This window comes from Sphaerodactylus townsendi, linkage group LG02 (genome assembly GCF_021028975.2).
Source record: "Sphaerodactylus townsendi isolate TG3544 linkage group LG02, MPM_Stown_v2.3, whole genome shotgun sequence".
NCBI classification, from domain to species: domain Eukaryota; kingdom Metazoa; phylum Chordata; class Lepidosauria; order Squamata; family Sphaerodactylidae; genus Sphaerodactylus; species Sphaerodactylus townsendi.
This window is the reverse complement of record NC_059426.1, coordinates 124,627,198-124,651,627: the sequence shown is the minus strand read 5'-3', so window position 1 is coordinate 124,651,627 and position 24,430 is coordinate 124,627,198. Positions and strand designations below refer to the sequence as shown.

Genomic DNA, 24,430 nt, shown 5'->3' with positions numbered 1-24,430 from the left:
TTCCTTCTTTCTGTGAAAGGTTCTCTAGTATGAAGTGTAGTTTTCTGCTCTTGCCTGAAATGTCTCAGGAGTGTTACAATAAGGGGGGTGCCAGACTTTTGTGTCATCCCATCCATACTTTCTCACTTGCTCCTTCCCCAGATTCCTTTAATTCAGCCATGAGAGATGAATGAATAGCGACAGGAAATAACAAGTTGCCTGTTTAGGAAACTCTACTTTTTCCCATCAGCTACCATGAAAGCCCTGAAGCATAGTGAATGCCCATGTAGCCATTCTGATCTTGGATGCACTCCTTCCTAAAGGTGGCCCCAGTGCCCAGAGGAGCCAAGGAAATGATTGGACCCTTTAGAAAAGCCCAGGATGCTTCATCCTTCTCCCTCAAAGCCAGCTTTTCTCCTCTTTCTACATCAGAGCTGCAGTATCGTGGACAGAAGAGCTCCTCTAGGATCCTAAACAAAAACTCTCAAATGACCTCATTTGAAGATGAAAAGAGCCTCATCTTCTTGTGTGCCAGATGCTGTGCAGTTCTTGGGTTATCCATTTTTTCAGTTCTCTAGCCAAATGTTATGATGCACCACTATGTCCACAGACAAACTCTTTTTTTCCCTTTGGAAAGTCTCTTTGGAGACTCAACCTCATTGGAGTCCTCTATATGTTTGGCAGCTTATCTGGGAGAAAAAGCAGCTCTAATTCTGGTGCTGTAATAGGCAGTAGCCAGCTTTGCTCTGATTCCTAATCAATCATATAAAGTGTATCATGACTCTGGAAAATTCTACCATTTACCTCAGCACAGCAACCACTACCTCTGTGTGTTCTTCCATCCTCAAAGGATCTGTTGTCTTACTCTTGAGCCATGTTGGTGGATCTGTTGTTCTTAGCCTGTGCCTTGGGTTTGAGTATGTGGAGCCTGAACATTGTCTTCTGGGCTACATTATAGTCACATCTTTTGATTCCCTTTGATTTCATTTATTACAAGAACTCTGATCAGGATCAGTCAGGTGGTAGCAGATGTCATCTTCATACTGCCCTTCTGGCCAAGAAGACCATAGTTGTATCTTATGTAATGGCAATTTAATCTCCATCAATCATCCCACTTGTGCATTACATCCTTCTTTGAGGTCCATTGTTGCACATTAGTCCAGACCAGCTCCCCTCTTGGCTTGGTGGTTGAAACGAAGTCTTTAGAGGATTATGGTTTCCAGCTGAGAAAGTAAATTTTGGCTTCTAGACACTATTGCAATATGAAACTCATTGGAACTCTTTAATGAGACAGTCACACAAGAAGGTTGTCAACCCTCAGTCAGCAGGTATTTCTGAAGTTTTTGCATTCTTAATGTTGTTATAAAGAACCTCTAATTTTAATGTGCTTAGGCTTTTTGGCCACTCTATCCTCCATTCTTAACCCATCAGAAGGCATTTTCTTTTTACATTCTCTCATATCAAGTGGTTTCTCAATTGAGTGTCCCTCTCCAAGACTCTTACACAACTCTGATCCCCTTCCTGGATCCACCGGAAGGGTCTCTGAATGTCGCACAGACTTCCTTTCAAACCTCTCAGAATGATTCCACTGATGATTCTTTCCTTCGTGGTAACTTCACTAATGGCTATTACATCAGTTAGAAGAATCTGACCTTTCTGCCCTGTCAATCAGATGTGCCTCTTCCAGGAAGACACCATAATTTTGAAAACAGATCCTTTCTTCATTCTGAATCAGTAGATCCTGGATGTTAAGCTGGTTGTTAAGATGGCTCTCAGATCTTACATCAAATTCACCTCTTCCTTCCATTGCTTGGATTTCTTCTTCATCTCATTCAATTCAGAGAGCAGATGGAAGAAATGTTCTAAATCCACAGTAGCCTTTTATCTTCTTGGCTTATGAGGTTCAGCATTTTCTAACTCCTTAAAGGTACAGTCCCCCCTCCTGGACACCACTGAAAAGGTTTTCATGGTTGCTACATGGGCATTCATCTTCACTTTTGTGAGACTCTACAAAAGAGATCTGTATGACTCAACTGAGGTGGCCTTTGGTAGATGTGTGCTTCAGTCGATTGTTCTTCAGTAGTTTCTTCTCATCTCCCTTTTCAGTATTCCACAATAAAGATACTTTCCACCCTTTTAGTTTCACTATAAGTTCAATGTCTTGGTCTCATCAGTGGAATGGAAGCTATTCTTTCCTGCCAATGTGCTTTTTGAGAGTTTTGCAGGGAATATATTTTTTTTAATTTATTTCAAATAACCTCCTAAAGCTTAATTCATACAACATAAATTTATCCTGAGTGACCTTCTGTCCTACATTCCAGCTTTTAGGTTAGTTCTTGCAGCTTCTTTGAGGTTTTCCTTGTGTTTCTGACAGTTGGATCTGGAAGCTGTCCCAAGTATTTTGCATTTGCCCCACAGTAATTGGAAGCATAATTCATAATAAAAATACCTTCCAATTTACTGTGAAAAGAAACTCTCCTGGTGATCCAGTGTTTTGATTCAAAGCAACCCAGAAGTCTTTTGGTAATTTTTTATGATTCCTTAAAAAAAAAAATCAGTAACAAAAGATCACTTTTCCCTCATCCCTGTCTTCAGAAATATGCAGCCACAGAGAAGGGTTAGCAGTTTCGTAAGTGTTTTTTCCAGTTCTTGGTGAAGCCATGCTAGCTATTCAGTCAGAACACTGTAGTATCTAGTGTTAAATAATAAAATTGATCAACAAGCATCAACAGAATGAGAAACTTAAAAGAGCAGCTTCCAAAAATGTATCCAGTATGCTTATTCTCAAAGGCCTAATTGAAATGATGACTAAGGCCTTTGATTACAGAAACTACAGGAGGTAATTAGTTTCACAAAAAAGGCTCATTCAGTAATAGCCACCAAAATAAGCTAAGGTAGAACCACTAAAAAAATTCTCAGTGCTGTACTTTAATGAGTGGCAGGGTATCTGTAGAAAAGGGCACTGTATCTCAGCCATAAGAATACCAGGGGGTGGGGTGGGGGGAAGGATGGAAAAATTTAGAGTCAGGGACCCGTTCCCCCTTTTCCCCATGGATGCAAAATTATTGATGTAAAAACAAAAATTCCGGGGAGCAGTAAAATTGTAAAATATTTTCACCTAAAGGTGAGTACTTTATAAGGCAAGGTTTTCTCAACGTTTTTTTTTTTGCCACAATCACTGCCATGGAGTATGCTTTAAAATGACCTTTTGCCTGTCTTATTGAATTTGTATAGAGCCTTCTTCCACTATCACTCTAGATATCTCCCTTGTCTTTTCAGTGTCTGCAGCCCCTCAATAAACCAAAGGGCTAAATGGACACTAATACTTTAGAGAGGGTACCTGGTTTGGATTATGTCAACAGCCTGTGACATTTACTCATTGTTTAAATTAATACCTAAAAACAATTTAATAACAAACATGTAACTCAGGCCTCTTCCGCCCACGCAAAATAATGCTTTTTCAAGCCACTTTCACAATTCCTTGCAAGTGGGTTTTGTTATTCCGCACAGCTTCAAAGAGCACTGAAAGCAGTTTCAAAGTGCATTATTCTGCATGTGCGGAATGAGCCAAAGATTACAAATATAGATTTATTTATCTGTCTTATGGAGTCCCAATTTTATCTGCATCGAGTACTCCAACAATATATCTCTTGGTCTTTAATAATAAAATGAAGATCATCCCTATAAACATAACTAATAAATTGATAAACACCACACTTTTCTCTATTAATTTTAAAATGTGTTTGACTTGAAAACCGCTAGTCATATGTGTGTGTATATAGATACAAACATACACACACACAAACGTTTCAAATTACCCACACATTTATTCAGACTCCCTTTTAAAGCAAACTTAGCCATTTCAGTTTATTTTAATATCTTAAACCAACATCCTTCAATTGTAGGAATAGCTGGAGTTCCCCCCATTTTTGTACATATATTATTCCTGCTGCTGTTGTCATATATAAAAACAAAGATCCATTTTTTCTTACCAGAGTTCTATCCATAAGTCCCAACAAAAAGGCCTTTGGTCTCATTTGTACATTCATTCTTTAAAAACTTTTAAAATGTTGAATGTGTTCTCCAGAATTCTTTAGCCCTGTCACAAGTCCACCACACATGATAAAATGTCCTTTTATGGTACTCACACTTCCAACATTTGCTTGAAACTTTTAAATATATTTTTGCTAATTTATCTGGGGTCCTATACCATCTATACATCATTTTATAAAAGTTCTCTTTCAAATTAGAGCTTTAGTGTACATTCCGTTTGACCACATATTTTCCGATTACTCTAATTGAATGTTATATCCAAAATTCATAGCCCACTTCTTTCGCTTTTGTACATAATTCAACCTCAGTTTTCATCTTAATGTCATCAACGTCATACATCTTTTTGACTTTTTTATATCTCTTACTTAATTGTAGCTAAGTAAACCAATTGCAGGAGATACCTTTTCATTGTAATTGCTCACATGTTTTCAATTATCATTCCCTTTGCACAAAATCTAAAATATCATGATACAATCCATTTCTTTTCAAAGTTCATTTCACCTGTAAAATATGCTTCCTGTGGTGAAAGCGATCTTGGTGTTGTTGTTTTTTACAAAGTCTAAGTTTGAATTTGTCCCATATTCTTAGAATGGAATGTCTAATGTAATGATTGTTAAATTCCTTAACTTTAGTTTTATCATATCATAAATAGGCATACCATCCAAACTTTAAGTCATATCCTTCTAAGTCCAGTAATCTTCTATTTTTTAACTTGATCCATTCTTTCAACCAGACTAAACAACATGATGCAAAGTACAATCTCACATTAGGTAAGTTTAACCTCCCTCTTTCTTTTGTATCCAGTAGTATTTTAAATTTGACTCATTTTTCTTTTTCCTGCCAGACAAAATTTGGTACATCCTTCTGCCATTGTTTAAACAGAGTATCATTCAATTATATTGGTACTGTTTAAGCATTTGCTGGCAACCTGGTGATACTGATGGAAAACCATACAAAATGGTTTACAATGTCTAAACCGAAACAGTTTCGTGCTTTAGGAGGGCTTAACATTAATAAACAGAAAACAAAGATTTTAACCAAAAATATGAATATTCAGGAAGAAATGGAACTGATATATAGAACAGGATTTAAAGTGGAACATTCATCATAATGTATTGTCGAAGTCTTTCACGGCTGGATTCAACTGGTTCTGGTGGGTTTTCCAGGCTGTGTGGCTGTGGTTTGGTGGATCTTGTTCCTAACATTTTGCCTGCATCTGTGGCTGGCATCTTCTGAGGTGTATCACAGAGGGAAGTCTGTTACAGAGAGAAGGAAATATGTGGGGTATATATTGTCCATGTCCCAAGATGGGGAACCAATCAGTAAGTGTTTGGGTGGAACTTGTTATGCAAATATGTGGTTGATAGTATTGTATTTAAGGTGGGGCTTATCAGTCCAGGGAGTGATTCACATTTTCATGCCCTGCAGCAGCAGTAGTATTGGTGAACGTAAATCCTGTGTTTGGGTGGAATCCATTGTTCATGAACTTAGCATGTCCTTGGGGTTTGCTTTTGGTGTTTTTAAGTACTGGTAGCGAAGCTTTGCTAATTTTCAAAGTCTCTTCTTTCCTGTTGAAATTGTCTTGGTGTTTGTGAATTTCAATAGCCTCCCTGTGCAGTCTGACAAAGTAACCTTCTGAATTGTCCAGAATTTCAGTGTTTTCAAATAAAATGTTATGTCCAGTTTTGTTTAAGACATGTTCTGCAACTGCAGATTTTTCAGGATGGTTAAGCCGACAGTGTCTTTCGTGCTCCTTAATACGAGTTTGAATGCTGCGTTTTGTGGTTCCTATGTAGACCTTTCCACAGCTGCAGGGTATGCGATAGACTCCTGCAGAAGTGAGGGAGTCTCTCTTGTCCTTTGCTGAGTGTTGCATCTGCTGTATTTTCCTGGTAGGTTTGAAGATGGTGTGTAGGTTATGTTTCTTCATCAGTTTCCCTATTTGATCAGTGATTCCCTTGATGTATGGTAGATCCAATTTACATCCAATTTACTGTGGAAACTGAAAAAGAAGGAAAACTGCCTTTTCTAGATGTCTTGGGCCCCTTCCGCACATGCAAAATAATGCGTTTTTCAAACCACTTTCACAACTGGATTTTGCTATTCCGCACAGCTTCAAAGAGCACTGAAAGCAGTTTGAAAGTGCATTATTCTGCATGTGCGGAATGAGCCTAGGTCTTTTGCAGACCCAACCACCAATTGGGCCACACAGTATACAGAAAACTGACACACACAGACCGGTATGTACATAAAAACTCCAATCACCATCCACAACAGAAAAGGGGCATAATCAAAACTGACAGATCATGCAAAACGAATTTGTGAGCCTCACCTCCTCCCTGATTAAATCAATCATCTAGACTGGGATCTGCAGGCTAATGGCTACTCCACAACAGAAATCAGAAGAGCTTTAAGACCAAGAGAAACCCAGAGGACTGAGGAAAACAGCCCACCACAGGAAATATATTTCTACCATATACCTCCAAGTATTTCTGCTTCTTTTCCACTTCTTGCTGTATTTATCAGTTCCATTTCTTCCTGAATACTCATGTTTTGGTTAAAACCTTTGTTTTCAGTTTATTAATTTTAAGCTCTGCTAAAGAAGTTGTAGCCCACAAAATGAATATGAGTCAGCAGTGTGATGGGGCAGCCAAGAAACCCAGTGCAATTCTGGGCTTCATCAATAGGAATATAGTGTCTAGACTGAGGGACATAATAGTACAGCTCTATTCTGCATTGGTTAGATTGCAGCTGGAATACTGTGTCCAGTTCGGGACGCCACAATTCAAGAAGGATATTGACAAGCTGGAATGGGTCTAGAGGAGGGCGACCATAACTTCTAGATTCCATGTCCTAAAAGGAGCGGCTTAGGGAGGTAGATATGTTTCGTCTGGAGAAGAGAAAGTTAAGGGGTGACTTGACTGTCATGTTTCAATATTTGAAGGGATGTCACGTTGAAGATAGAGCAACCTTGGTTTCTGCTGCTCCAGAGAATAGAACAAGGAGTATTGGGTTCAAGGTACAGGAAATTTCACCTAAACACTAGGATTTAACCTAAACATTAGGAAGAACTTTCTGACAGTAAGAGGTGTTTGACAGTGGAATATGCAGCCTCAGAAGGTGGTGGAATCTCCTTCTTTGGAGGTTTTTAAACTGAGGCTGGATGACCATCTGTCAGGAGTTCTTTGATTGTGTATTTTTGCATGACAGGGGGTCGGACTCAACAGCCCTTATGATCTCTTCCAGCTCTATTGCTCATTCCGCACATGCAGAATAATCCACTTTCAAACTGCTTTCAGTGCTCTTTGAAGCTGTGCGGAATGGCAAAATCCACTTGCAAACAGTTGTGAAAGTGGTTTGAAAACGCATTATTTTGCGTGTGCGGAAGGGGCCTATGATTCTAAAGTACAAAATGGTCTCAGTTTAGACATTAGAAATCCTTCTTTGTAGGATTTTACATTGTTATCTCCAGGTTATCAGCAAATGTTCTTAGTTTATAAGATTCTTTTAAAATTCTTATTCCCTCAATCCTCTCATCAGCTCTTATGTCTCTGCTTAATACTTCTAAGACTGGAGGAAACGAGAGGGGAGAGCAGGCATTCTTGTCTTGTTCTCTCCTTTATGTCACATGTCTTGTTAAGTTTCCATTAATAAGTATTTATGCCATTTGTGATGTATAAATTGATTTCACCCATTTTGTAAAGTTTTCTTCAAAGTCCATTTTTATAGAACCTTGAACAAAAAAGACCAGTTTAAAATATCAAACGCTTTCTCTGTGTCCAAATATATCAGAACCACTTGTTGTTCATTATGTTTTTCCAAATAATCTAATGTACAGTTCAGTTCAAAGCCACGTTGATCTTTATGAACAACGTCCTTTAACACAATTTTATCATCTCCACTAGAATTGTAGTAAATATTTTATAATTGTGATTTAATAACAATATTGGTCTATTATAATTCTTGTGATACATCTTGGTCTTATTTAGGTATCAAAGCAATGTTAGCCTCACTACAAGAGTCTCTCATGTTTCTTCCTTGCAAGTTAGAGTTCACTGTATTTTGTAAAGGTTGTAAAATCTCTTCAAAACATTTATGATATGCACCTGGACCAGGAGCTTTTCCTGGTTTAATTTTAAAAAATAACATCTGACACCTCCTTTGTTGTAGTAACATTGTTCGTAATAGGTCTTTGCTCATTTTTAATCCTGGGTAGGTGGCACTTACTTATTCATCTATTTTTACCATTTAATTTCTTGTTCTTTATATAAATTCGCATAATAATTATAAAAAACCTTTTGTATTGAAATATTGTCAGTCACAATCATTCTCTTTTGCTGTTCTTTTCTCAGTTTATATGCTAACCACTTTCCTGGTTTATTAGAGATTGTGGCAGAACATACCTGCTTTGCCTTGCAGTCTGTATTTAACCCTCTGGTAACGCTGTCACCACCTGACCTTCTTACTGCCTGATGCGCTACTGGAGGAATAGTTGCTTGCCAACTGCCAGCCTTCTTCCCTCCTTGTGCCCCTTTTTCAAAATAACATGTTTGAGACAATGGAGGTCTTAGTGAATTGAAGAGAGTCTTCTTGAAGGTTGAGTCCTGGACTCCCTGAGCCCAGATGTATTGCAAAGAGTGTAACTAATGCTTATTTCCATGAAAAAAATTGTCTGGGATGAAGCAGAAGGTGGATCATATAGACAGATTTGTGGAAGAGATGGCAGAGATTCAGAAACAAATTAAAGGGATGGCTACTGATTGAAAGAGAGTAACAGAAGATATGAAAACATTACAGATGGAGCTAGATGTGAATAGGAAAGAAATTCACTGCAAAATGGAGAACTGCTACTAGCAACCAAAAGTTATTTGCTAAAAAGAAAATGTTTACAAGCATACTTTTAGCACAGCACCAAATTGAACAAGGGATTCAAAAAAATGAAAAACAAATGCAATTCCTGTGTCCCTCTTTCTATACGCACCCTATCAGATGGTATCATAGGGTAGGCTCTTAAGCTTAGGATGTTACAGCTGACTACAGATTCTCCATTACTTGGAAGATGTCCTTCAGCTCTTTGGGTGAGCACATGGCCAAAATAGCTGCCTCCTCTAGCTGTACTTCTTAGTTCACTTAGTTCTATTTTAGACAAATCTACTTGTGCACCAACCTCTCCTCACACTTCGCCACCAAATTTCAATATACACCCAGATAAGCTTATTTCATTTATAAGATGGGTTATAAATCATTTGCTGTACCTCTAAGCATATTATGAACTTTCCACTTGCACTTTTAGAGCAGTTACAGCTCCAATTGAGATAAAACATTTCAAAATGGTAATTTCTACAGGCGTTATTATGCATTTCATTTAGCAGGCGTACAAAAAAAAGAGTACTTCTTGTTTTAGCAGATTCAAAGCTCTCACTGGCTGAAGTATAAGATATCTGGCAAGGAGGCCACTTTCTTTTCTTCACATTTTCAAAGAAAGTGTTGTATCACTTGGTTTCGACAGCTAATGCTGCCTCTCATTCCATTATTGAGGTGGTGAGCATGCTCCAGTGGGAGAAAATAGACAGGGTTACTGGCATGCTTGCAGCACCCCTCACCCCTCCTTCCCATTTCTTGATGGAGCAAGGCGCTTTCACGTTGGAATTATGTTCCAAGCAAAAAAGGCAGCAGGGTTCTCTTTCCTCTCTAGAGAGCAACCACCATCAGTGATAGCCAGAAACTGGAACCAAAGTTTTAGAACTCCAACAAATTGGATATGGCTGAATTGAAGAGAGTCTTCTTGAAGGTTGAGTCCTGGACTCCCTGAGCCCAGATGTATTGCAAAGAGTGTAACTAATGCTTATTTCCATGAAAAAAATTGTCTGGGATGAAGCAGAAGGTGGATCATATAGACAGATTTGTGGAAGAGATGGCAGAGATTCAGAAACAAATTAAAGGGATGGCTACTGATTGAAAGAGAGTAACAGAAGATATGAAAACATTACAGATGGAGCTAGATGTGAATAGGAAAGAAATTCACTGCAAAATGGAGAAAATGCTTTAGTTTAATTTGAAGCAGAGGAAGTATGCTCTGAGGATAAGAACCTCGCTAGAAAAAGACAAAGATGATCTTCAAAAAGGATTTATTCCAGAATTGGCAACATGTATATATCTTTCTATTGAAGAATTAAAACCCATGGTGGACAAAATCTACCATGTGAGGTAGTAGCCAAATAATTAGAATCTTCACCAAGACTGTGTAGTGTATTTGACATTAACATCACTAAAAGAAGATATTCTTCATTTGGATAGTTTAAAAAATGCAGTTTCAAGGTCAAGATCTGATGGCAATAATGAGAGAACTACCACAAGAATCAAATTTGCAGATGATACCAAATTAGGAGAGGTAGCTAATACCCTGGAGGACAGGGGCAGGATTCAAAATGATCTGGACAGATTAGAAAGCTAGCAAAATTAATTTCAACAGAGATGAATGTAAGATTCTACACTTAGGCAGAAAAAATGAAATGCACAAATATAGGATGGGTGACACCTGGCTTGACAACACTACATGTGAAAGGGATCTGGGAGTCTTAGCTGATCACAAACTGAACATGAGTCAGCAGTGTGATATGACAGCCAAGAAAGCCAATGCAATTCTGGGATGCATCAATAAGAGTATAGTGTCAAGATTGAGGGATGTAATTGTACCACTCTACTCTGCATTGGTCAAACCTCACCTTGAGTACTATGTTCAGTTCTAAGCACTGCAATTTAAGAAGGATATTGACAAGCTGGAACGGGTCCAGAGGAGGGCAACCAAAGTGGTAAAAGGTCTAGAATCCATGCCCTATGAAGAGTTAGGGAACTGGGGATGTTTAGTACAGAGAAGCAAAGGTTAAGGGGGGACATGAAAGCTATGTTTAAATATTTTAAGGGATGCCATGTTGCAAAGGGAGCAAGCTTGTTTTTTGCCACCTCAGAGACTAGGACACTGAGTAATGGAAAAGAGATTCCACCTAAACATTAGGAAGAACTTTCTGACTGTCAGGGCTGTTCAACAGTGGAATTCATTGCCTTGAAGAGTGGTGGAGTCTCCTTCTTTGGAGGTTTTTAAACAGAGGCTGGATGAACATACGTCGGGAGTGCTTTGATTGTGTGTTCCTGTATGGCAGGGGGCTGGACTTGATGACCTTTGTGGTCTCGTCCAACTCTCTGATTCTAAGAAACACTGTTGGAAAGAAAGGAAAGGAATCCATAAATTTTTATGGATGCCTTAAAGAAGAAGATACCCTTTAGATGGCTGCTGATGGAGGAACTGTATTTTACCTTAAATGGAGCCTATCAGACAATTACAGGTATCCAGGAATAAGGAAGTTCTTCAGCAAGAACAAAGAACTGTACATAAGCTGAACATGCTACATTCTTGCTTGCTTGCTTGCTCACTTTTACTATTTTAGGAGAGATGAATGAAAGACCAAGGGTTTAAACTGGGTGGGAGGGATATTCCAGAAAGAAAGATAGACTTTTTATATGGGTAAAGATTAAGGATATTAGAGTAAATAGATAGATATAAGTAGATAATGGTATTGCATTGGAATGTACAAAAGTTTTAAAAAATAGGTAGAGACAGCTAACTGAGGTTATTTGTTTAGATTTTTATAAACAGGTTGGCATAAATGGTTAGTTTTAAAAGGATGGGAAAATAAGCACTGGTATAAGAGCAGATCTAATTAAATTTTAGAAATACTGTATATAAAGTGAAGGCAAGATGGGAGCCATTTAGTTTCTTTTTTCTATTCTCTATTCTGATCTTTTAGTCTTTAAATGTCACTATATATGTTAGATATTTTGGGGGAAAGAGGTTAATAACTATATATTCAAGCTCTTTCTCTTTGTAGGGTGGCTGGTTCACCATTCTTATAGTCTATGTAATTTTAAAAACATAAAATATTTTTAAAATAGTTTCCTGCTCCAGACCTCAGCAAGAGCTCTTTCCCCATTTATGGTTTCAGCTAGAAGAGAGTTTCGTTCTTGCTCTCAAGACTTTTATCAGTTCTCTTTCTCTACCCACAGACCAGGTCAACCTAGGTCAAAGAGCCTTTTCCTGGAGCCTCCAGATCTCTGATACCTGCTTGGAAGAGTGGGGATTTAACTCATCCCATTGTCTCTCACTGCCTGTATTAGCATTTCTTAAAAAGGTGGCTGGGTGAGTCTGGAAGCCTCCTGCCCAGAGGGGGGGAAAGCTTAAACGTTCCCCTCAAACTTCATGGCGTGGGGAACCATTTTTTCACAGAGGTTAACCAAAGCATTGACAGAAGCACCAAACATATTCACAGGAAAATCCCTTATCAGAAAGCCATTCAGATCTATCTGACTCAGACTCAGATCCCCTGCCCCTTTAAATGAAAATCTGAGGAAAAAGTGATCTGTCAGAGACAAAGGAACTGTCATCATTTCCTCCATCCTCACATTCGCCCGGGCCAAAACAAAATGCCTGATCAAGAGTGTGAGCTGCATGATGTATTGGGCTAGCTATTACTTGACACAGGCTTAAGGTTGTCACAGAAGGCTCTGATATTGTGAGCTGCATCTGACCAGTCCGCCGCCAGATGAATTTTAAAGTCCCCTCAGATTACTAATTTAGAGGTCTTCAAAGCCATCTTTGTCAGCTTAGGTAGAGTGATTGCTGGAGAAGAGGGTGGGCTGGACACTGATAGAATCTCAGTCCTGTCTCTGAGTCCCAACATTAGATATTCAGCCTCAAAACTGATAGTGCCCTGGGCAGGACACCATGCTAAAGGGATAGAGTTCTTATAAATTACAGGATACTACCTCCCAGACCTATGCTGATACATTACCAGGTACCCTGGGAGATACAATTGGGAGAAGTTAATCCTTCCTCCTCACCTGGCCAAGTCTCAGTGATACGTGACAGTCCTCTCATTAAATTCTGGATGGCTTCTGTTTTCCCTGTGACTGATCTAGCATTTAGCCGCATGATTTTGTAGCCTGGTAGATTGTTGATATGGTTACCAACATCACTTTGTGTGGAAGAGGTTGCATAGAGGGCAACAGCACACTAATGTGTTTTGTCTCTTACCTGCTTCTCCCACCACCCTATGAGTAGTGGCACCATCTCTTACTCCATTCCATCTCCTCTAGCACATCTCTCCCACCAGCAGACAAAAGAAACCAATAAATAGCAAAAAATAAGATTCACACTACACTGAATACTCATTATACAAAAGCCCAGACCTGGATCTGAATAAAACACATTCACAAAACCAGTTCTCACCTGGTTAAAAACAAACAAAAAAGTGGCACACCCTCACCCTCTTTCCTTCCAGAACAATAAGGCAGAGACCCCACTCTTCTCTCACAGTAGCTCTCCCTTCTTCAGTAAAGCAGGTGATGGAAAGCAATGCTACTTCAGCACTTCTATTTACATCCAGGGAACAACATTTTATGTTGTTAAACCAGTAAAAGAGGTTTAGGTTTCATAGGAAGGTATAAGTATTGCATATATTTCAGTTTTTCACAAGATTTTATGTGTATGTTTTTTTTCTTGTTTCTTCAAAATTTCTGGAAATTTTAAATCTTTTGATGTCTCTTCAGCCCCTTCCGCACATGCAAAATAATGCGTTTTCAAACCACTTTCACAACTGTTTGCAAGTGGATTTTGCCATTCCACACGGCTTCAAAGAGCCCTGAAAGCAGTTTGAAAGTGCATTATTCTGCATGTGCGGAATGAGCCTTCTAATGTTTTCCAGATTCATTGGGAATGTTCACAAGTTTCATTCCACACATGTAGGGATTCTTTAGTGGAGAAATTTATGTGAAACAAGAACCTGGTTTTTAGAAAATAAGAAATAAATTTGTTTTGAGGGGATCTTGAGTTTATTGTGCTGTCTTATTTATAAGGAAAGGTATACTGGGGAATATATTTAATCTCTTTCATGAAAAAACACCTTATTATATTAAGCTGTTTCATGCTGTTGGATATTAAGAAATAATTGCTGGAAATAAATGGTGGGGAAGTTAATTTTGTTTATGATGTACTCGAAAGGTTCTTAGAAACACCTGGCTAGCCACTGATGGGTAGTTTATATTGGAGTAGATTGACAGTTGATGTGATTATCAAATGTTCTCTAGCAAAAACCATTTTGTTATCTGTCCCCTGTAATGTTCCGTAATTCAGGTAAAGACAATTTTGTAAAATCACAAACTGAGTGTTGCTGTATGTCTAGGCAAGTTCTGTCAGTCGCGTTCCTCCCGCTCCCCCTCCCAAGCCGTTTGCTGGAGCTGCCTCAAGCAAGTCGGGTCAACATGGCGGTTTTATTAGTTGATTTATTCATTTAAATCAAGCTAAGGCTTGGCTCGTGCAGGGCTTGCTCCGTCCTTCTCTTCCTTTCCCTGCCCTGAATGCTCCAAGCCCAGCAGTTAAGCAGCCTCGTCTCTCTCCTTGGTGGGTGTCAGCCTGGGTCTCGTAGGGTCCTGCCCCTCATCCTACTCTGCTGCCCCCATTTCCCACCCTTCTTTTCCCCCTCCCTCAGCTGATTCCAAGCTATATGTATAAATACTAAGTTTGTTGTTTCCTAATATTGCAGATGCTGCAACTTTATCTCCAGTTATAAGCCCTCCAAGATCATCTCCTGGTGCAGAGAAACGTATGGGACCACGACTGCTTTTAATTCCCGTACATCAAGGGTCTCCTGCAGTGCGACCTTCACAAAACACACAGCTTGCTCAAGGGAAAAAAATGATTTTGCAACCTTTAAGGAACCCTGGTGGTGTGAATCTCTACCGACATCCTAATGGGCAGATTATCCAGCTGGTTCCTTTGCATCAGTTCCAACCTGCAGGACCACAGCCCAACCTGTCCCCTGTAATGTTCCGTAATTCAGGTAAAGAATCAAAAGATTGTTCTGCTTTCTAAGATTGAAAAGAAACTTATTCAACAAATATAGTCCCTTAGAATTGTCCATCTGTGTTCCTCGTTCATAGGGTTATGTTGCAATGGAGAGAAGAACAGTGGGTCTTATGTCTTTATATTGGGGTGTTAGCTGTGGTTTAGGTGCCCTTGCAATAGAAGAATGCATTTTTCTACCAATGCAGTAGAGTAATGGGACTGGCACGCCTTTCATCACCGTAACATTACTCAGTTTTTCTCACATGATAAAAATAATCTATTTGGGGCATTAATACATCCTGTTTCAATTTTATTTTGTTAGTTGTTGGTCTTTGGTCTGTTGGATACCACAGGATTCCAGCTGTCCTGTGTTCTTCAACCATCTACATGAAACAGCTGGCTGAGGTCATCCATAGATTTGGCATGCAGTTCTATCTTTCATTTTCAGCAGATCTCAGGGAGGCTGTCGAAACCCAAAACCAGTGTCTGGAGGCAGTTTTGGAGTGGATACAGGCTAATAAATTGAGGCTTAATCCCAACTGTAAGGCTGGATGCACTCAGACAAAGTCGACTTTATGGAAAAGGAACTAATTTTATTGATTTACGTTGCCCTAGGTACAGGGTGCTGGAACTGAGGGTTCTTGCCCTCAGTCCCAGTATATGTAGGGTGTGCGAGGGGGCGGTCCTGGAATGTGGCGTTGCTGGAGAGGCCGGGCTTGGCCTTTTTCAGGAGGCTAATGTGAAAGTCTGGTGATCCTGACATCCCGCTCCCCTTAAGCCCCCCTCCCACCCGGTTTGTCGGGGTATGTCCGGTGGAAAGCCCAGAAAAGGCATGGGGCGGCGGTGTGGTGGACGGACACCCACTCATTGTACCCGGGAGGGAGGTTCTTCCATTCGACTAGGTATTGAAAAGTCCCTCTGTGTATGCGCGAGTCCACCACGGCCTCCACCTCCTGGTGAATTTCGCCATTCACCACGAGTACTTCTGGTAGTGGGGCGTCCGGGTGCCAGTCGTTGCGTGGCATGGCCTTTTTCAGGAGGCTAATGTGAAAAACTGGGTGGACACGGGCCAGTGATTTCGGAAGCTCGAGTTCTACCACAACCGGGTTGATGACTCGGGACACACGGAAAGGTCCAATGAAGCGAGCCCCCAACTTGCGGGTCCCCGGCAGCCCCTGTAGGTTCCTCGTAGATAGGTACGCACGGTCCCCCACCTGGTAGTCCACTGGCCGGCGCTTGCGGTCTGCAAAGCACTTGTAGTCAGCCTTGGCTTTCGAAAGGGAGTCCAGTGCGGCACTCCATGTGTCACGGAGGGACGCAATCCACTCCTGCAGGTCCGTCGGGCCGTCGGGGAGCTCCCCCTCCAGGGGAAAAGGTGAATCGTCCTGCCCATAGATCACCTTAAAAGGGCTTTGGCCCATGCTGGAGTGAACCGCATTATTGTGCCCGTACTCTGCGAACGGGAGGAGGGCGGCCCAATCGTCATTGTGGCGGTTAACGTAGCAGCGGAGATACTGCTCCAAGATGCTGTTAACCCGTTCAGTTTGGCTGTCAGTCGCCGCGTGGTATGCGGAGGAGAGCCCCAATTCTCCCAAAAGTTTCATGAAGTCCCGCCAGAACCGGGAGACAAATTGGGGGCCCCTGTCGGAGATGACCTTGCGGGGGGCCCTGTGGAGGTGGTAGACGTGGGTCAGAAATAGGCGCGCCAGCTTTTAGGCCGAGGGGAGTCCTCGGCAGGGGATGAAATGGGCCTGTTTCAAAAGGAGGTCCACCATCACCCAAATGACCGATTTCCCGCCACTGACTGGGAGGTCCATAATGAAGTCCATGGAGATGTGGCACCATGGAGCCTCGGGGCTGGGGAGTGGTTGCAACAGGCCAGGCTGCTTCCCCGTTACATTTTTCGCCGCAGCACAGATGGGGCAGCCTGCCACATAGTCAGCCACATCTTTCCGGAGGGACGGCCACCAGAACTGCTTCCTGGTCAGGTGAAGCGTCTTCATGAACCCCCCGTGTCCCACTGACTTGGCATCGTGGCAGCCCGCTAGGACTCTGGCGTGGAGTCCCGCTGGGACATAGACCTTGGCCCACGGCCACCAGAGCCCCCCCGCTCGGTGAGGGTACCCGCCACCCGGTCTCCATCAGGGACAGACCCTGAATGGGCACGGAGGTCCGTCTCAAGCGCTAGAGGAAGGGTATGGGTGGGAGCAACAACAGCCCCCTGCTGCCATGAGCGAGCCCTGGTGATGGCTTGTAGGCCGAGCTGGGAAGGGGAGAACACTGTGCCAATGGGCCGTTCCTCCGCCGGGGAGGAGTCAGGAAGGCGGTAGAGCGCATCCGCAAGCGGGCTGCTCCTCCCTGGGAAAAAGTTCAGGGTGAAATTGAAATGGGCAAAAAAATCAGCCCACCGCAGTTGCTTGGCAGAAAGCCTGCTGGGGGATTTAAGAAAAGCCAGGTTTCTGTGATCCGTCCACACCTCAAATGGAAGGGGGGGCCCCTCAAGCCAGTGCCGCCAGGCGGACAGGGCGTGCTGGATGGCGCTCGTTTCCTTATCGCCCACCGTCCAATTCAGTTCAGCCCCCGTGAATTTGCGGGACAGGGAAGCGCAGGCATGTAGTTTCCCATCCTCCCCCTGTTGGAGCAGGGCAGCCCCCAAGGCCATGTCCGTTGTGTCAACATGCACTATGAATTTTTTGGTGGGCCAGGATCGGCTCGGAGGTGAAGGCCGTTTTGAGGGTTTGGAACACAGTCTGGCATTCCAGGGACCAGACATTGGGAGCCCCCGGCCGCCCTCCGCCCGGCCCCACCCCCTTCGTGCGGAGGAGATCGTTGAGGGGGAGTGCGATTGATGCAAACTTGGGTATGAAATCTCTGTAGAAGTTAGTGAAGCCGAGGAAGGATTGTAGGTGCCTGCGGGTGTGGGGGACCGGCCAGTCCACTACCCCCTGGACCTTGGAGGGATCCATCTCCACCCCCCGCCCCAAGATCCGGTACCCCAGGAAGTCCACCCGTTCCCTATGGAAATCGCACTTGGAGAGTTTGGCGTACAGTTCGTGTTTGATGAGGCGACGGAGTACGTCGCGCACTAGTGTGATGTGTGAAGTCATGTCGTCTGAATAGATCAGGATGTTGTCTAAGTACACCACGACTCCCTTGAACAGCAGATCATGGAGGGCCTCGTTGATGACGTTCATGAACACCCCAGGGGCCCCGCTTAACCCGAAAGGCATCACGAGGTATTTGAACTGTCCCAGGGGGGTGGTGAACGTGGTGAGATGCTTGTGCCCCTCCACAATGCGCACCCGGAAGTATGCCTCCCTCAAGTCCAGTTTGGTAAACACCCACCCCTTCAATAGGTGACCCAGGAGATCCTTGATCAAGGGGAGAGGGTACCTGTTAGTCCTGGAGACTTCACTGAGGCCCTGGTAGTCCGTGCAGAGTCACAGGGACCTGTCCTTCTTCTTACAGAACAGAACTGGGAGGCCCATGTGCGACATAGTTGGTCTAATAAACCCCCTACCCAGGTTTTTATCAACAAAGTCCCGCAAGGCGTTGAGTTCCCTTGGGCTCATCTGGTACATTTTCCCTTTTGGGAGCTGCGCCCCCGGGATTATCTCGACGGCGCAATCAGTACTTTGGTGGGGTGGGAGCCTGTCGCACTCTCCCTCGTCAAACGCCTTTGCCAAATCCTGGTAGTGGGAAGGCAGACCAGGAGGAGAAGCACATGCCGCCAACCCGGAGACGACGGGGCCGGTTGGGCATCGGTGGGGGGCCGGCGGGGAATGCAGACCTGGTGTTCTGACCACTTGATGACTGGGTCATGACAGGCCAACCAAGGCATGCCGAGGACTCGAGGAAAGTTGCCCAGTTCAGCCACTATGAAGTGGCAGCGTTCAGTGACTCCCGCCAAAGAGATGGTCACTGGTTCCGACTTGTGAGTGGCTCCCCAAAAGGGAGCCGTCCATCTGCTTGAACCGAATGGGGGTCTTGAGCTCAATCAATTCGAGGCCAAGTGCCTCTACGAGGTCGAGGTAAATTAGGCATCGGGAGCAACCCGAGTCAATCAGGGCATCAGAGCGGGTCGTGGCCGGGGAGCCTGGGACCAAGAGGGTGACGGAAACTACCACCGGCTTAGTGGCAAGTGCACTCACCCACGACCTTACACCTGTGGAGGCGACCTGGCGTTCGGTGCCCATCAGACCAGGTCGTTGTCGTTTCCCGCCAGCTCGTCATAGTCCTGGGCTACCGAGAGCTCAGAGTTGCGTGAAGACGCATCTGCGACGGCCTGAACAGAGGCTACCGGAGCAGCGATGGTGCGCGGGCGGGGAGGTTCTTTCAAAGACCTCACGGGGTCCCCGGGTGGTGGCGGGTGGCATTTCCTGAGGGGCCTGCCAGCGAGCGGCGGGGTTTGGGCACGTTGCTGCGTAGTGGCCCTCTTTCCCACAGTGTAGGCAGAGACCCAGGCGGCGGCGGTGGGCCCTACTGGTGTCCGGGGGCCCCGGCCAGGGCATACCCTTTTCGGTAGTCTGTGGTGGTGGAGTGCGTTGGACATGATTCCAGCGCTGCTCCGCTTGCTCGACCTGTTGAATCCGCAGCTCGGCATCGCCTGGCCTCTTGATCCAGTCCATCAGGGTCGGGGGGTCCCCGTGGATCAGGCTCCACTGCAGTACCTTGGGGTGGAGGGCGTCCTTGAAAAGCTGTACAAGGACCATTTTGGGCCAACCCCCGCAGGCGGCTGGCTAGGTGGCGGAATTCCGCTGCGAAGTCACTGACAGTGCCGTTCTGGCCTTTTCCTCTGCCAAGGGGTCCGCATAGGGCAAGGAGGAATTGTCCGAGGTCATAGATCTCTGGGGCGTCCTCCTCCACCAGGCCGACGAGCCAGTTTGCAGCTTCTCCTCAAAGTCGGGTCCCGATTTCGAACACCTGGTCACGGTCGGATCTGAAGCCATCTCCGTGGATCTCCATATACGAACTGACCTGGATGAGGAAGAAGGCCAGTTCTTTGGGGTCCCCATTGAAGTTGATTTTGAAACCCTTCCGGGGCCCCCTTCCATGGTCGGGTGTCGGCTGGGATCAAGTGGTGGTCTGCTCGCTGTCTCTCTGGTGGACTCTGCGGCTCCAGGCGAGGCCGCTGAGTTGTCGTTGCAGGGTGCGCAGCTCAGCCCTCAACTCTTTGTTCTCCGGGTTTGGGTTCCCTTCCGCCGTAGGGGTCTTCGGGGTTCCCCGCGGCTCCTCCCGTTCTGCCATTAGAGAGGCCACTTGGTTCTGCAAGGCCAAGAGGTCCGCTTTCAGCTGGTCTCGTTCTCAGGTCACCTCCTCGGTGTGGAGCCACACTGCGTACAGTGGGTACTGTGTTCTCTCCGTCTCGTCTATGGTCGCTGGTGTATAGGTCCGACTCGGTTCAGCAACATTACGTAGGGAGCCAACTCCCGTCCAGGACACACGCCGTGAGCGGCTCTCCTTCACCCGTTCTGATGTGGGTTGTCTGCTCAGGGTCCCTCTGCCCGCTGGGGAGAGTCCAAGGCAGCGGAAGTTTTCTCCTGGCCCAGCCATTCTCGATCGTGGGTCTGGATGCGAAGTAGAATGTTTGAGAGGAGTTCCAGCCCAATGTAAGGCTGGACGCACTCAGACAAAGTTGACTTTATGGAAAAGGAACGAACTTTATTGATGTATGTTGCCCTAAATACAGGGTGCTGGAACTGAGGGTTCTTGCCCTCAGTCCCAGTATATGTAGGGTGTGCGAGGGGGCGGTCCCGGAGTTTGGTGGGAGCTATGGTTGCTGGAGAAATGAAACTGAAAGTCGGGTGATTCTGACACCAACAAGATGGAGGTGCTATTGATGGGCAAAAGGTCTTTCTCAGGATTTAAGGTATAACCCATTCCAGATGAGTTTGCAGTCCCTTGAAGGAACAGATCCCATAGTCTCGGGGTACTCTTGGGCTCAGGACTACTGTTGGGTAAGCAGGTGGTAGCTATAGCCACGAGGGCTTTTTACCAACTTCAGCAACCTGGAGCTGTCGTTTTTATATTTTATTTGTTTATTCATATTGTAAATTTTTAGACCGCCCTCCCCTGAAGGCCTCTATTCAGGACATTGAAGACTCTTAAATCTGTGCCTTCATTGTATTAAAAACAGCGTCAAGGACTAATACATTCTCTCTTTCTCACTCTTGTTGCAGGATCTGTTGTAGGAATCCGGTTGCCCGGGCCTTCTCAACTTCCAGATATATCTGTGTGTCAGCCCACTTCCATTTCATCTGTGACTCTGACTACCACAGCTACTTCAGTTTTGTCCATGAACCCTTGTGCTTCCTTGGCACCTCTGTCCACAGAGACCACCTCAGTGTCATCTGTTACCCCAGCCACCATACCCACTCCTGGTTTGTCCTCACCACCTTCCTCTTTGTCCTCATCCCCTACTTCTGAGGCCACTTCAGTTTTGTCTGTGCTCCCTGCTTCTGAGACTTCTTCAGTGCTACCCACATCCTCTAGTACTGAGGCTGCTTCCATGTTGGTAGTGCCCCCCACCATTGTGGATCCCTTGATGTGGCCTATACCCTCTTCTATTGAGGCCACTTCTACTTTGTTGCCATCCCCCGCTGTAAGCCAGACATTGCAGACTCCCAAATCTGTGTCTGTTGCATCTGCTCAAGCAGCACCCATTATTCCTCCAGTATTAGTTCCTCTATCACAAGCTGGCACTCTGACTCTGAGAATTTCTCCTTCAGGACTAAAAAGCACTGCATCTGAGGCAGGTGCAGATTCAAAAATTGTTGGCCAACTAAATAGTTCATCTAGTCTAATTCCTCTTCAGACTGGCAGTTTTGCATTGCTTCAGTTTCCAGGGCAAAAAAGTGCCTCAGATTCCATTGTAAAACAAGTTGGATCTCTTGAGGTAAAAAATACCACTGAGAGAGATGAGATCCAGTCTGTTCATACAGAAGAAAAGACATCATATACTCAAGAGGTGGAGGCTGTGGAGTCAGATATAACATTGTCAAATATCAAGCTAGAAGAAAATATCTTGCCCTCAGAAAGAACAGATTCTCATTCTGCTGGGATTGTATGTGACAAAAATGCTGTTACTCCAGAAATGATTGAAAGGGATGCAGACATGGAAAAAATTTCAAGCAAGGTTTCTGGCTCCCAGCCGGAAGCTGTATCATCAGACGACTCCTACCTTGGTGAGAAATTAAAATGTGATGAAATCAAGTTGAAGGTTAAGAAGAAACAAAATGCCAAATGTGCTGAAAATACCCATGATGAGGTACCATATAGTTCAGAAAATGTCTCTGAGGGGCGCAGAGTTCTTTCACACATTTCATCACAAGGGCCTACGGACACTACAAACTTAGAAAGCTCAAATGAGGAGCAAACGCAGTCTGTCCAAACACAACGCTTTGCTGCTAATTCAGGAGGAGCTGAGCAGACACTGTTGGAAATGGAAGAGATGTTGGTGGTTGTACAGAAACCAAGGGGGAAGCACAAAGTACACATGGATTCTAGAGAGAAGCTGGAGAAAAAGACTAAATCACCTTTGAGTCCATGTGAAAACCAAGAGCTGGAACTGCTAGGGAGGAATAGGAAGCCAAATGGTGATTCTGTTATTATAGTAGAGATGAGCAAAGAGAAAGGGAAACCCAAAGTCAGCAGTGCCAAACCTCAAAATAATACATCAAGAAAAAAAAATATGGATAGTTTCCAAGAGTCTTTACCTGAAAGAGATTTAGATTTTCAGGTGAGACATAACACATCTCATGCAACTGTCACTACCGGTTTTCAGGAAGATGATCAGACTGTTAAAAAGAGCCTTTCTCAAGTCAGCAGTCCTTGCAGCAAAACATCTGCACGGTCAGACACTTTGGAAAATGATGATATAGGTGCTGATGAGCAGGCTGAAAAATTGCTTAGATGCACAAAACAGAATAATGTGAGAACGAACTACTGCAGAAAGGGTTATGCAGATATTATTGATATTACCCTGGATGATACAGAGAAAGATGAAAAGACTGATGATTCTGCGGATGAGACAGTTGATGAAGTGTCTGGTTATCGAAGTGAAGATATAGTGAATGTTGAAACACTGGTGAGCATATGCTGTTCTAAGTGAACAGGTCAATTATTATTACATGATTTTGATTAAAAAAGAAAAATGATTGTCAAACAAAGTAGTGAAAATATCCCAGTGGTTTGTTTACGAAAGCTTTCAGAAATATGATACTAGACTTTTGAAAATGTTATGAAGTCCTCCACAGGGCCAGTGACCAGAATTTGATTACTGGTCCTAAAAATAGGAGTCTGACACTGCGATATTTCAAATATTTTCCTAACTACCTATTTATTCAAGAATGTCTGCCCTGTTTTTCTCTCCAGTCAAGGCTCAGGGTGGATTACAAGATACAATTTGTGTCTCTGTGTGTGTGTGAGAGAGAGAGAGTACCACACCTCACTCTAGATTATTCAGGGCCTCAGCTAAAAAAGCCAAGGGCTCCTGTCCTTCAAGGCTCCTGTCCTCTTTTTGGCTTCTGTCCTTCAAGTCTAGCAACTCTGGTCACAGCCAGATTAAATACTTCTAACCAAATGGGAATATTAACTCAACCTTGATCTAGTGCAGCTGACAGCGATATTCTAAAAAGTCTCCTCTTAAATAAATAAAGCAATTACATGTTTTAAATTATTCACTAAAATGAAAATTCTTCTGCTGTTTCTATAGATGACATTGATGATTGACTGCTACTGTGCATGTGCATGTGCCACCAGTTATCATTGGAAGGGGGGAGGGTTCAGTGGCCAGTCCCCCAATGCCTTCTTCTACCTCCACTACTGAGAAGAGGACTCCATAGTCCCCTGTTAGAGCAGCTGCTTTCCTGAATTTTCTGTAGTGTTTTACCAGTTCTGCATAGCTATTGGCAAGACAGTGGAAGAGGTGGTATTAGTGGCAAGAAGTTGAGCTGGGAAAGGAGAAAGCAAATGGAAAGGAGGTTGCTATACAGCTTTCTCTGGCCCATTCCTCCATCCACAAAAACGTTTCAAATCGCCACTTGAATTTAACAATAGTACCTGGAAATCCTCAAAAGTTATTGCTGAAACAGGATTGAAACTAATCCTCCTACATTTTTGAATGTATACCTTAACCCAATGTGTTTTTTTAAGTATGTTTCCCATCTGTGCTACTTCACATTCCAAGTAATCTCCTACAGTAACATTTACTTGGTATAGGATGCTTCATACTTTGTATGTGTGTGAGAGAGGGTGAGTCAATTATGTCAGAGTTAAGGTGCAATATCAAAGATATTCTAAAGTTGAAAAGGTCCCAAACATATTGAAAAGAAAACTAATGCAGCAGTTAACATAAAGAGGCACGGCCCTTCATTTGCTTTTGAGAATTGGGGTAAGACAAGCTGTGCTAAGAGGTTCTGAGCTGGTGAAAAATGCGTGAGTAATATTTCAGCTTTCTAAGGCCCTGCCCCCAACTGGTTGTACAGTAAATTGATAGCTCCT

The 24,430-nt window shown here is 43.7% G+C and overlaps 1 protein-coding gene across 4 annotated transcripts in view; it reads left to right on the top strand.

Annotated features, from left to right (window-relative positions):
- The window catches only part of MGA (MAX dimerization protein MGA), a 97,978-nt gene that overhangs the window by 55,534 nt on the left and 18,014 nt on the right, over window positions 1-24,430 (top strand). For 3 of the 4 annotated variants that reach the window (XM_048484347.1, XM_048484348.1, XM_048484344.1), the window contains 2 exons: window positions 14,628-14,924; window positions 21,109-23,015. In XM_048484347.1, the coding sequence (XP_048340304.1) occupies window positions 14,628-14,924; window positions 21,109-23,015 (2,204 nt within the window). Of the gene's footprint in view, window positions 1-14,627; window positions 14,925-21,108; window positions 23,016-24,430 lie in introns of those variants that run through there. The other variant, XM_048484350.1, reaches the window with a different exon arrangement.